The sequence below is a fragment of the Triticum aestivum genome, chromosome 2A (genome assembly GCF_018294505.1).
Source record: "Triticum aestivum cultivar Chinese Spring chromosome 2A, IWGSC CS RefSeq v2.1, whole genome shotgun sequence".
Lineage (NCBI taxonomy): Eukaryota > Viridiplantae > Streptophyta > Magnoliopsida > Poales > Poaceae > Triticum > Triticum aestivum.
Genome location: NC_057797.1, coordinates 519,062,434 through 519,076,316, shown reverse-complemented (window position 1 = coordinate 519,076,316; position 13,883 = coordinate 519,062,434). Strand labels below are relative to the sequence as shown.

General features: G+C 46.2%; 2 protein-coding genes and 1 pseudogene across 2 annotated transcripts; all 3 read right to left on the bottom strand.

Moving 5' to 3' along the window:
• Nucleotides 1–769: 769 nt before the first annotated feature.
• LOC123189195 (G-type lectin S-receptor-like serine/threonine-protein kinase At2g19130) lies at nt 770–3,704 on the bottom strand. Its single transcript, XM_044601543.1, has 2 exons — nt 1,156–3,704; nt 770–970 (listed from the first exon to the last, which is right to left on the bottom strand). Exons 1-2 carry the CDS (start codon nt 3,545–3,547, stop codon nt 885–887), a joined length of 2,478 nt encoding a protein of 825 aa, XP_044457478.1. The 5' UTR covers nt 3,548–3,704; the 3' UTR covers nt 770–884.
• Nucleotides 3,705–4,949: 1,245 nt separating this feature from the next.
• On the bottom strand, nt 4,950–7,467 carry LOC123189194 (G-type lectin S-receptor-like serine/threonine-protein kinase At2g19130; annotated as a pseudogene).
• Nucleotides 7,468–10,521: 3,054 nt separating this feature from the next.
• Nucleotides 10,522–13,395, bottom strand: LOC123189193 (G-type lectin S-receptor-like serine/threonine-protein kinase At2g19130). Its single transcript, XM_044601541.1, has one exon. The coding sequence runs from the start codon at nt 13,361–13,363 to the stop codon at nt 10,856–10,858; it is 2,508 nt and encodes an 835-aa protein (XP_044457476.1). The 5' UTR covers nt 13,364–13,395; the 3' UTR covers nt 10,522–10,855.
• Between the last annotated feature and the right edge of the window lie 488 nt (nt 13,396–13,883).

Sequence of the window (13,883 nt, the reverse complement as noted above, 5' to 3'; positions counted from 1 at the left end):
ACACCTGCAAGTTCAGTTTTGTTATATGATGTGGTGATCTAGATGTCTAGCTATCAACCTATCACAGTGTTCCACAAGTGTCACTTGGGGTTTTGTTATCTAAGAGTGAAATGTGGGTCTCCATAGAAACTCTAACCCTAGGGTTTCGTTTCACTCGCTCGCGTACAGAAGGTTTGAAACTCTAACCCTGCTGGATCTTAATCTCCTGCCCATTGCTCTAGAAAAGTTAATTCTGGATTTCATCTGCGACTTAAACAATTGGATTTGAAATTCGATACCACATCCCGCCAAACCAAAAACTGCCAACGAATGTAGGGGATATGAGAATGGTGGCTTCTTGAACAAAGGCTCTTTGCTGCTCTGCAACTTCTCGATGACCGCAGTGCAATGCAACATCTTCATATGAGAGCACTGAACCAAAATGCAGTGTGGTCTATTGGAGGCCTCCACTCAATCTTAAATGTCATATTTAAGCCTTTCTATATTCTTACCTGCCATTCGGGATCCTTGTTTATGTACTGAATAGCAGCTAGATAGAATTCACTGTTAATGTGATTCATCTAGTCAATTCATAAACTTCCCTTCCAGACTTCGCAATATTAGCACCTTTTTTCCTTGTATTTTTATTAGGGCATGTACAACGCCATCTACTCAGCCATCTGTAAGGCATGACACGTAGGATTTTTATCTAGGTGGAGGAGAGAGAGAGAGAGAGAGAGAGAGAGAGAGAGAGAGAGAGAGAGAGAGAGAGAGATGCAAGCTCCTTTTATCAGTTCATACAAATTAGTTATCAAAACACATGCTAAGTTGTCACTGTCATTTCATGATTTAGACAATCACTGAAGGGAAACTCTGCTCCATGACTGCAGCAACCTATGTTCATGTCATGGGTGAGCTGCCTGGTGTGGCTCACTGCCTCCATCATCTTTCAGTCCCCCCTCCTGTGAAGCTTGGTCCAGGTACCAATCGGCTGCGCGTACATAAAAAAAATGATGCAAGTTAGGCATGCTAGCACTGAATATTGACATACCATAGGCTTTTATCAGTATTATACCAAATGTAATCATGACACATCTCGCCGCTTATATTCTACAGTAGTATTTATAGTAAGCTATGCTTGGATTAGTATATTTGTGCAAGTACGTTCTTGCTTACATTTCGAGTGTGCATTCCCTGCAATAGCTTCAAGTAGTCTTGGCATTGGGGGTATGTTGACTTCAAGAACACCTTCAAGATATTGAACTACTTCACCCATTGTGGGTCGATCAAACTCATGATCTTGAATACACCAACACGCAACCTTCAAAGCTCTTTCCACCTGGTCCAAATGGACATCATCGTGCAGATTGCTGTCCATCAAACTTCCCGCACCCCCCTGCAGTAGTTTATTTGCGACTTGCACAGGGAAATAGACATCATCGTCATCGGCTGTACACTGTCTACCTGAGTTCCTCTTTCCTGATACAATTTCCAACAGAACCATGCCATAGCTGTATACATCAACTTTTGCTGTAATAAGAGTTCCACTAAGCCATTCAGGTGCAAGATATCCTATAGTTCCTCTCATTGTAGTGAGAACTCGACTAAAGTCCCTTCCAAGAAACTTTGCCATCCCAAAGTCTGCGATCTTTGGAGCAAATGATGCATCGAGGAGTATGTTCTCTGGCTTAATATCACAATGTATAATACAATCCCTGCAACTATCATGCAAGTAGGCCAGTCCTCTAGCAACTCCGATAGCAATTTGATACCTGATGCTCCATTTTAAGCCTGTAGCATTACTATGAAATAAATGGGCATCAAGAGAACGATTTTGCATGTGTTCATAGACAATCAGCCTCCTATCACCCTCGGTACAGAAACCAATTAGTTTAACTAAATTGATATGCTGAATGGTCCCAATTGATCTCACTTCAGCTCTGAATTGCTTCTCGCCTTGACGAGCACCATCAAGCCTTTTAACTGCTATTGCAGACGAGTCATTTAGAACCCCCTTGAATACAGAACCAAAACCACCTGTCCCTAGCTTCTCAGAGAAGTTTTTTGTTGCACGTTGCAAATCAGCATACCTGAACATGATAATGCCACCATCACCTTGAAGGTTTTTCATCCTGCGAGCACACATCCTCCTAGTCATCAGTAGAAAGAAGAGTGACAACAAACCAAATAGAGCAACACTTGCACCAACGGCACTGCCAATGATTATCCGTCGCCTGTTCCTTCCCAACCTTTTCACCTCTTTGTCGGCAAGGCGGAGGTAAAGAGTAGCTTGGTTATTGTTACCAATATCACCACATCGTTGCTGTTTCACATTGGTTAATTCATCATCCCAAACAAAACATCCGTTGTAACCATAGGAATATGCAGTGCAATTGCAGTTGCGCAGACAAACTTGTGCACATCCAGCTACATTTGTAGCATCTCCTATCTTGCGGCCATTGTCGGGCAAACCGACACATGGCAGGGAGTAGAACCTGTCTTGCATACTTGTGTTTTCGTTGATTCTGCAATCTAATTGGGCATTTCTCATGCAGCCGCCTGTTCGATCTTCTAGCTCCCAGTCATCAGGGGATCTTATGGAGAAGCCCTCCATACAGCTGCAGTAAGGAAGCTTGTCCTCTTCGCAGATCGTGAAAGGCCCACAGATGCCATATACATCACAATGGTCGTTGGGGTTGGTGTAGGCTGGTACCCAATCCTGTGCACGCTCAACCCACAAGTGTATCTTGACCTGACCAGAGTTATTCAGCGCAAAACGCATGATGGTCGTGTCATCCAGCAAGGTATATGTGAAATACACCTCTTGTTCGTTGTTGACGAACGTAAAGTCAATCAACTGGCGGCCTGACATCTCTGGTATAGAACCAAAGTAGTGCCCGTTCCATTCTCCACTGGACCAGTATGGCATGGACGAGTTCAGTGCTGCAAGACTGAACCGGGCAGAACCGTTCTTCTCATGCAACTCGTAAACATACATCCCAGGAGCAGGGTCTATCATGTTCTTTCTGGAGACAAGACGGCGGTTCAGGCCGGTGACCTTGTCTCGGCCAAGCTTTGCGCCGGCGAGATGAGTATCCGTCGGGTAGTCAAAGCTTTGCCACAAGACATGAGAAGAGTTTGAGGTGCTTTGCAGGACGAGGTTACCGGTTTTCAGTAGCATGGCTCTAGTGCTGTTTGCTGTGGTGTTGGCCTGGGTAGACCAGATGATGGACTTGGTGCTCTGGTCTATGATGACCAGGTTCCCGTCGCCGGAGATTGCGAGCTCCGGCGAAGTGGCAGGCTTATCTCCGTTGGCCACCCACGCCGGAGTGAACTTTGGGACTCTGTTGAACCATACGCCCAGGTACCAGTTGGAAGCATGGCGCGAGGACTTACTATTCGGTTGGAAGAAGCCCAGCGCGAACTTGCCGTTGCTGGAGACGAGCGTGTCCTTGCCGGCGAGCACCTGCCCGGCTGAGATGGTGTCCGTCGCGGCACGGCAGGCGGGATTGCGCAGGGGGAGGAGCAGGAGGAGGCCGTAGGCGACGACGATGATCGGGTTCGGCATGGTGGTGCGAAGAAACTAGAGTTGCTGCTCTATTTTTGAGACGAGGAAATGCTGCCTCGGCGGAAGGGAGCAAGCATGATAAGGAAGCCAGCCACACGACAGCAGCCGTTGGGGTACAGTAGAGTGCCGGCCGCCTAGTCGTCACGGCTTTAAAGGACCCGAGTACGACTGGCTTTAAAGGACCCGAATACGACTGAAATACTGTATATATGTCGGCGGTTGTCTGAAGGTCCGATAATGTCTGGATAGTGCCGCAGTCCTGGGGTGGAGAACGGGCCAAACCTGTGCTCAGCGGCAGAGATTGCCTTCAGCCCTTCACCGGTGGGAGCTGGGACGTCATTACTCTATTAATTACTCCTAGGTACTACTCCCTCCGTATATAGACATACTTTAGTGCGTTGGTTCACTCATTTCAGTCCATATGTAGTTTATATTGAAGTATCCAAAACATCTTATATTCATGAACGGAGGCAGTACCCTCCGTTTTTACTTACTCCGCATATTAGAGTTGACTGAAGTCAGACTTTGTACAGTTTGACCAAATTTATAGAAAAGAATATAAATATTTAGCATAACAAATATATATGATGTGGAAGTACATTCAACAACGAATCTAATGGTATTGATTTGTTATTGTATATGTTAATATTTTTGTCTATAAACTTTGTCAAAGTTTGTAAAGCTTGACTTTGACCAAAACTAATATGCGGAGTAAATAAAAACGGAGGGACTTATCAAGGAGTGTCCCAGTATCTTGAAACTAAAGGCTGGGTCGATTAGTTTGGTCAAAAAATTCTTGCCTAGGTGACGCCCACTGCAGCGAAATTAAGGCAATATCAGTTGTCTGTTTATGTGATGAAAATATTCTGAAGTGAACGCTCACATGTGCATTGCTGGAAGTTTATGTACAAGAATTCTCTAATCAGAAGCTTGACTTTGAGGTTTGACCGATGGTGATTTTGGATTAAGGCCTTGAATTTATCAAGATTTATCTTAGGCGCAAAAGTAGATCAATAATAAGACACCAAATTTGAATGTGGGAAAAATACACTCAAGGAACCTGAAGATTGACATCACTAGGGCTTTGGGGATGGTTAGATGGCACCTTCCCAATACCCAGGAACTTTTGGAACTTAAGTTTTGGAGATGTGTCTTTAGACACTAACTTTTGAGAATGGATTAAAGTTTCCCTAAGCTCATGTAGCATCCAAGCTATGGGAACACTGTGTATTCTTTCCCAATGCCACATATAGTTGTTTTATCGATCAAATCGATACACTTGTACTACTCACACAAACGGTCTATCATACGAGTATATTAAATATATTTTTAACAAATAGCAACTTCATTTCTGACACATGTGAATTACAATTTCATGGATTCCAGAATAGAAGTACTCCCTTAAAAGTTAACATATTTATTAGCAGCATGTCGAATGCGAATTTCCCCTGCCGCTCATAGCTTGAAGCAGCCTTGGCATCGGGGGCACACTGATCTCAGACAGCCCCTCGATAGTCTGAACTACTTCTCCCATTGTTGGTCGATCAAACTCATCATCTTGGATGCACCAGCACGCAACCTTGCAAGCCGTTGCAGCCTCATCCAGATTGACGTCGCCATGTAACATGTGATCCACCAAGCTCCCGACGTCGCCTCCTTCGAGAAGCTTCTGGGCGACGTTAACAGGGAAATAAACACCATGGTCGCCACTGCAAGAACACGGTGCCCAAGAATTTCTCCTCCCAGATATGATCTCCAGAAGCACCATCCCGTAGCTGTAAACATCGATTTTTGTTGTGACCGCAACGCCGCTGATCCATTCAGGCGCGAGATAACCCGCAGTCCCTCTCACCGTGGTCAGCACCCGGCTGAAATCCCTTCCCAGAAGCTTGGCCATCCCGAAGTCGGCGATCCTCGGAGCGAACGAAGCGTCAAGGAGGATGTTTTCTGGTTTGATGTCGCAGTGTATGATGCAGTCTTGGCAGCTGTCGTGCAGGTAGGCCAATCCTCTAGCAACTCTGAGGGCGATTTGGTACCTGTCATGCCATGGCATTGTGGCATTGCTCTGGAATAAATGGAGATCGAGAGAACGATTTGGCATGTGCTCATAGACAAGCAACCGCCTACTACCCTCGCAGCAAAAGCCAATTAACCTGACTAAATTGATATGGTGAATGATGCCGATGGAGCTCACCTCGGCCCTGAATTGCTTCTCTCCCTGGTTAGCATGGTCAAGCCTTTTCACCGCTATGGTTGTCGAGTCACCCAGAGACCCCTTGAACACACTACCAAAGCTGCCTCCTCCGAGCTTCTCAGAGAAACTTTTAGTTGCGCGTTGCAAATCAGCATACCGGAACGCGATGATACCATTGACACCTTTAGCAATTTTCAGTGTGCCACCAGATAACTTTGTTCTGTTCCTCCAAATAATGATTAGTAGCACCAGTGCTGCTAACAAGCCTAACGAAGCAACAGTTGCACTGATGATGAGTATAACATTGGTTTTTCCTCTTCTACTAGCCTGCTGACTGGGAAATTCGTTGGCGGCAAGGCGAAGGTAAAGAGTTTCTCCATTTGTGCTTGAACTGTCACTGCACTGATGCTGTCTCCAGTCAAGTAATTCGCCGTGCCAAACAGAGCATTCACCCTTCACAAAGGAGTATGCAGTGCAAGAACAGTTACCCAGGCAGATCTGTGCACACTCACCAGAATTAGCAGCAGCTGGCTTGCTATGATCATCATTTTGCGGCAGTCTAACACATGGCATGGGGTAGAACCTATCTGTCGAAATTGTGCTTCTGTTGCTGCAGTCTAATGGAGTGTTTCTCAAGCACCCACTGGTTCGATCATCTAGTTCCCAGTCCTTCGGTGATCTTACGGCGAAGCCCTTCATACAGTTACAGGATGGTAGCGCGTTGTCATTGCATATGGTGGAAGGTCCACAGACTGCATTGACATCACACTGAGCTTTGGGCTGGGCAAACATCGGCAGCCAATTCTGTGAGCTTTCTTGCCACATATTGGTCTTTGCCTGACCTGAGACATCCAGATAATTACGGATAACCGTGGTTTCATCATGCAAGGTATACATGAAGTACTTCTCTTGATCGTTGTCGACGAATGTGAAATTCATAAGATAGCCTTTTGACATCTCTGGCATCAAGGCAAAGTATTGGCCGTTCCAGACGCCGCTGTACCAATATGGCATGGAAGAGTTCAGTGGTGCAAGGAGGAACTGGTTGAGACCACTGGGGTCTAACTCCTCATGGTATGCTCCAGTGGCTGGGTCGATCAAGTTCTTCCAAGAAACAAGGCGGCGATTGAGGCCGGTGACCTTGTCATACCCAAGCTTCGCCCCGGGCAAAAATGTGTCCGTGGGGTAGTCAAAGCTCTGCCAGAAAACATCTGATGAGTCTGAAGAGCTGTTCTGCAGGACGAGATTCCCAGTGTTCAGGAGAACAGCAATGGTGTCGGTGGTTGTGACTCTTGCTTGAGAAGACCAGATTATGGAGCTGCTGGACCGGTTCAGGATGACAAGGTTGCCGTCCCCGGAGATCGTGAGCTCCAGCGAGGTGATGTTCTTGATTGGGTCGTCCCTGTTTGCGACCCACGCTGGAGTAAGCTTGGGGACTGTGTTGAACCATATGCCCATGTACCAGTTGGACTCGCTGCCGGTCTCGAAGAAGCCAAGAGCGTACCTGCCATTTTGGGAGACGAGCTTGTCGCAGCCGACGAGTGGTTGGGCGGAGGAGATGGTGTCCGTCGTGGCAGAATTTGCAGGGGCGGCGGCGTGTAAGGTGAAGACAGTGAACACAAAGAGGAGGAGAGGCATGGTGAACCAAGGGAGAGGGGGAGGGGTGGCTTGCAGTTGCAGAGACCGCAACTGTAGTAGTAGGGTGGGTGCTCTGCTCGGCCGCCATGGCAAGAAATAATTTAGCGTGGTGAACCAGCAGTCAAGCACAACCGCCAAACCAATGGAGTGAAAAATGTCGCTGTGAAGATGTGAGATTCAGGCTTAATTTACTGAGGAACTGCAGCTATTGGGTTGGCAGTTTCGTCGAAAACTTTGACACTCCGCCTCACGTCTACTCTTTCTTCACCAGATCTAAGGCGTGGGATGGATACATGTCGCAACTATTTTCCTTGATAGCGGAGTAAAAAATGTCAGTATGCGGTGTTGAAGATCTGCTTCAGGTTTAATTTAGCAATCAAGTGCAAAACATCCACATCACGGCAACGATGGTCTGGGTGTTATACTCTTGGTCAAGCTGAAACAGTCTTGTTAATTTAGCCATGTTTGTAGAATGCATGTGAGATATAGTACTCCTATGTCTACAACTCTACATCGACAACCAAAAAAATATCCATTCTTGTCTTTCTCAGACAAACAACAATACTTTGCCGGCCTGCTGATTGCTACAATAGGCGTAAATTAAGCAATTTTGGCTGTATACTGTTGGTGCAGATACATTTGTCAGCAGTCCAAGTGTCCAACTGCTCTTGCGTTAGGTTTGACTGGCTTGTAGCTGAGCAAAGCTTACCAACTGTTCCTCGAAGTCATCATTTGATTTTGACGCTTGATATAGCCTGCAGGTTGCGCACCTCATACACAATTCTTGGATGCTGTCCACATCTCTAAGGACAGTTTTATATAGCCAGTTTAAAAACAGTAAGTGAAAAAATGTTCACGTGTTGCAAAAAAAAAAAATCCTCGGACATACAACATGTTAATGTGATTTTAATTTTTTATGTATTTTCCTTTAAAATGTTTGTGTATGTGGAAATGAAGTGTTCATTCATTGCAATAAAAAAAGTTCACGCATATGAAAATAAATGTTCATGTAACTTAGAAAATGCTTTTCTATTTGAAAATATATTTTTCGTTACTTCTCAAAGAGATGCTCATGTTTTAAAAAATGTTCGCATATACAAAAACAACATGTTCATGAATATTTTTTTATATTATTATATGTAAAAATTGTTCATGTATCTTTAAAAAGGTGTTCACATTTTTTAATTGTTCATGTTTCTCAAAACAAGCCTTTGTGCCAAATCCCGAAGAAAGCTCAAAGCGTTGTTAGATGAGGTAAAGACTGCTCAAGCTAATAATGCTTAGCTGGTCTTTTTTTGCTCGTTAAATAATATTCATGTGGTAGAGTAATAAAAGGAAAGACGAAAAGAAGAAAATAATAAGGAAAAAGGTAAATAAATAGAGAAATAAAAAGATATAACAAGAATTTTGGCTGTATTCTTTTGGTACATATTCATTTGTCAATCCAAGCGTCGAATTGCTCTTGTGTGAGTTTTGATCGACGAGAGTTGTGTATTGTGGGTGAGCAAAGCTTTCTAACTAAGTAATGGCTGGCAGTTGACACATGCTCGGCTGCGATTGTGATTACTATTTCGTTTGAGCTCCAGGGCAGATTCAACTTTGCTAGTGAAGTTGAATATGAAATCTGAAACAAACAACTATTTCGTTTGAGAACCAGGGATGAGATTCTGCTTTATCAGTGACGTTGAAACAAACCAACTAGTTTGAATCAGCTTTGCCGGTGAAGCTAAACCTGGATTTGAGCCATTTTCAGTGCAATTGCCTGAAGCACCTCAAAGTGTACTTCAGTTGTAAAACTGATTCCGCATGCCGCAACATCAGCTTTGCCAGTGAAGTGAATCCACAGATGATTCGAATCCAATCAAAACTGAAAAAAACATGGCCTTAGAAATCAGAAACACAACAGGGTCGGTCATGTCAATGACAAATTTCAAAGTGCTCGAATCAAACATGTTGTCTGATTCACAGGGTACCAAAATGGTCAAGTGAGCTTGGTTTTAAAAAAGAAAAATAGAAGAAAACTGTTTGTTCTAAAAAAATTGGCGAGAAAATAGAAGAAAATTATTATTTTGGATAAAGAATAGACTTGTTAGGTGCATGCTAAACTTCATCTTTCCGCGAGCCTCGACGTAAAATGGGTGATCAAAGCATCATCAGCTCGGGCTCTTTATCCTCCTTTGGGATCCTCGGCCCATGCACGGGCCTGTTTCACGGTGCCGGATCCTAATTCGAGCCAGATAGCAACCAAACGCGCACCCTGCATGTTAATGGGCTGGCCTAGTTTGGGCTTTTGTGTTGTTTGTTACCACCTGTTTTGTGAAGGCACTAGGGCCTACATCTTTTTTCTTGTTTTGTTGTGTTTCTTTTTACTTGTTTTATCGGTATTTTATTTTTAATTATTTTTTAATACAATTACATTTGAGAAAAGATAACAAAACATGAACCTTTTAAAAAAATCAAATTCATGAACATTTTATGAAATTCATAAAATTTCTAAAAAATCATGGACATATATTAAATAGTGAACATATTTCAAAATAGCTAACATTATTAAATCTCATCGTTTTTACAGTTGGTGAATATTTTTTGAAATTTGGAAACATTTTTCGAAATTCATTAAAATTTTGATTTTTAAAAATTCATGATCATTTCGTAATTCACTAAACAGATTTTAAAACTCTGCAACATTTTTTAAAATTTGGGATAATTTTTTAATTCATGATTTTTAAAGTCCCTTACATTACAAGATTCATAAAAAAATGGATTTTTAAACATTTTTTAAAATTATTGAAAAAATACAATATTTTTACCTCTTTTTTTTAAAAAAAATTCATCAACTGATAGTAGTAACATGTCCACTCAAAAGACAATCAATAGCCTCCCTCCGTTAGTCTCAAAACTTGCCCATTTTCAGTTTGTTAAATTCAGGGAAGTACGTAATAAACTCTACATCAATCTGGTGGTGTCTCTGCTGTTTTGGTGTTGCGCCAGCAGATCACTTGAGTTCTTGCGCCGTGCCCCACTGTCAACTTATTTTAGGTTCATTCAGGAAACTGTCAAACAAAAATTATTTTAGGTTCATGAACAGTAGTACTATATTCTAGGAAGACGAGACGACGTCGGTCGTTGTAATGCCCATTGGTCGTGCAGCTCATCACTAAGTTAAGCCTAACATCCGGTCTTAGATCGCCATTGGAACATATTTTCCCTCCACTAGTTAATTTGATGGTTGTACTTGAATAGCTACACATCTTTTACCCATCTTTGTTTTCACCGTGATCTTCCACCTACACATCGTTGTGACAAGCTCTGCTGCGACGGACACCATGTCAGCTCGCCAACCACTTGGCAGCGGCGACAAGCTCGGCTTCCGGAACGACAGGCACGACGCTTGGCTTCTTTGAGACTGGTACATGGACATATATGTTAGACCAGGTGAATGCAAGCCACGCTAACGGCCGTCCGCGGTTACCAGGCTAGGTGCATGCTGAGTGTGATCTTCCGGCGATAGCTTCGAGTAGCTTAGGCATCGGAGGGGTGTCGACTTCAACAAGACCCTCAAGAATCTGGACTACCTTGCCCATCGTTGGCCGTTCAAACTCCCTGTCCTGAATGCACCAACAGGCAACCTTGCAAGCCCTTTCAACCTCGTCGACGATAACATCACCGTTTAACCTATCATCCACGAAGCTCATGACGTTTCCCTCGAGAAGCTTGCGCGCCATCTGGATGGGGAAATAAACAATGCCATCACCACTGCTGCCGCATTCTTCGTTCGCGTTCATCCTCCCGGATATGATCTCCAGTAGCACCATCCCATATCCATACACATCGACTTTGGGCGTGATGGCCACTCCACTGATCCATTCAGGGGCAAGGTACCCAATTGTGCCCCTGGTTGTGGTCATGACCCGGCTAAAATCCCTTGTGAGAAGCTTTGCCATCCCGAAGTCGGCGATCTTAGGAACGAACAACGCGTCGAGAAGTATGTTTTGCGGCTTTATATCGCAGTGTATGATGTAGTCCAGGCAGCTCTCGTGCAAGTATGCCAGCCCCCTGGCAACTCCAAGAGCTATCTGGTATCTGGTTCTCCAATTCAGAGCTTTGGCACTGCTCCTGAACAGATGGGCATCAAGGGAACTGTTTGGCATGTGTTCGTAGACAAGAAGCTTCTTGTCGCCCTCACAACAGAAACCAACCATTTTGACTAAATTTGTATGGTGGAGGATTCCAATTGAACTCACCTCAGCCCTGAACTGCTTCTCTTGTTGATAACAACCGTAAAGCCTTTTCACCGCTATAGTGGTCGAATCATTTAGCGACCCCTTGAACACAGAACCAAAACCACCTGCCCCAATCTTCTCTGAGAAATCTCTAGTTGCACGCCGCAAATCGCTGTATCTGAATGAAACAAGCCCACTGCCACCATGGATTTTGTCCAATGTTTCACTGTACCTTTTGTTCCTCCTGGTCCTGCGTAGCGCTACGACGAGTACCAAGATAACCAAAGCGTTGAGGCCTGCACCAATGGCAACCAAAATGATAACTACACTGTTGTTTTTCCGGGTCCGGAACTCTTTCGCCGCGAGGCGGATGTGAAGAATTTCGCCATCACCGCTGGAAGAAGCACCATCAATCTGGCGTTGTTTTACGTTCAGCAATCCACCATGCCACATAGAACAGCCACCACTGCCAAAGGAATATGCAGTGCAAGAGCAGTTGCTCAGACAGACCTGCTCGCATTCGGCTGCGCTGGCGACATATCCCGCGGCGCCGTGGGGGTTATAGGGTAACCTGACGGCCGGCATGGCGTAGAACATGTCAGCCATGCCAACCATGGTGCCGTTGCTAATGCTAGCACAATTCAGCTGAGTGTTCCTTCTGCAACCGCTCGTGCTCCGATCGTCAAGGTCCCAATCCTCAGGCGAACCCACGGAGAACCCCTTCATGCAGCTGCACGGCGCCGGCGCGCTGTCGTCGCAGGCCGTGAATGGCCCGCAGACGGCGTGCACCTCGCACTGGGTGGTGGGGTGGACGTAGACCGTCACCCAGTCCCGCGTGGCATCCTGCCAGACCAGCATCTTCCTCTGCCCGGACACGTCCAGGAAGCTGTACATGGTGATGGTTTCGTCGAGCAGGTGGTAGGCGAAGGACACCTCCCGGTCGTCGTTGACGAAGGTGGAGCCTATCAGGTGGCGGGCGGTCATCTCCGGCACCGAGCTGAAGTAGTCGCCGTTCCACTCCCCGCTGGACCAGTAGGGCACGGACGCGTCCCACAGCATCTGGACGACGCCGCTCCGGCCCAGCTCCATGGAGTAGGCGCCCGGAGCCTGGTCGATCCGGTTCTTCCTGGAGACGAGGCGGCGGCTCCGGCCGGTGACCTTGTCCAGCCCGATGGTGGCGCCGGGGAGCAGAGTGTCCGTGGGGTGGTCGAAGCTCTGCCACATCACGTCGGAGGCGTTGGAGGCGCTGCGCAACACGAGGTTCCCGGTGTCCAGGAGAAGGAGGACCGCCCTGTTGTTGTTGTTGTTGGCTGTGACGTCGGCTCGGGTGGACCAGGCGACTTTGCCGCGGTCCACGATGACGAGGTTGCCGTCGCCGGAGATCGTGAGCTCCGGGGACGCGGCGCCGGCCACCGGGCTGCCTCCCCTGTTGGCCACCCACACCAGTGTCAGCTTGGGAACACGGTTGAGGCTGAACCATATGCCCAGCTGAGTGCTGTTGCCGCCGGAGCCGGAGGGGTTGCTGTCGCTGCCTGGGATCTGGATGAAGCCGAGCGCGAACTTGCCGCCGCCGGAGACGAGCTTGTCGTCGCCGGCGAGCGACTGGCCTGGCGAGAGGGAGTAGGTCGCCGTGGACGCGGAGCTCGCGGGGGCGTGTAGGGCGCAGAGCAGGGCGAGCAGGACCGGGAGAGGCATGGCGAGGCGAGAGCTGTTGAGGTGAGGACGGTGCGTGGGTTGGTCAATGGGACGCGGGACAGACATCCTTGGTGAAAACGAGTCTTTGAATAATCGATGGTTGGAACGAGTGTAAATCATCATTTGAGGATTGACTTCATGGGTGAAAACGAGGGTTGGCAACTTGTGCTGCCCATTCGGGCTGTTCGCGGAACGCTCCTTCTGTGCGTGTGATAATGTAGGTGTGTGTGCAGTAAACATCTGCGTTTATACCGTGTTAAAAAACACTACATTTGTATCAAATTGTAACATGTTTTTTTTATTTAGTATAGGGCATAAAAAATGCCTTATATTTAGTTACGGAGGGAGTAGAATGGAACTTTTCTCCGATGGTGACCGCGCTGCTATTTTTTTTCTTCCAAAAAACGTGTCTTGCAATGAATCTCGACGTCATGGAATCGATAAGAATTTCACGGCTTGTCCATCTCTTGGCGGAGCTCGACGGGAGCATAGAAGGAGAGGCATGGCGAGTGAACGAGGTGTTCAGGTCAAAGCGGTGTCTGGGACACGAAACATCCGGGAGCTCACGTTGAAATATTATATAATT

Coding starts and splice junctions, on each gene's coding strand:
- LOC123189193 (XM_044601541.1), bottom strand. CDS start 13,363: ATGTCTGTCCCGCGTCCCATTGACCAACCCACGCACCGTCCTCACCTC.
- LOC123189195 (XM_044601543.1), bottom strand. CDS start 3,547: ATGCCGAACCCGATCATCGTCGTCGCCTACGGCCTCCTCCTGCTCCTC. Junction 971..1,155: donor AGGGAATGCACACTCGAAAT/GTAAGCAAGAAC, acceptor ATGTACGCGCAG/CCGATTGGTACCTGGACCAA.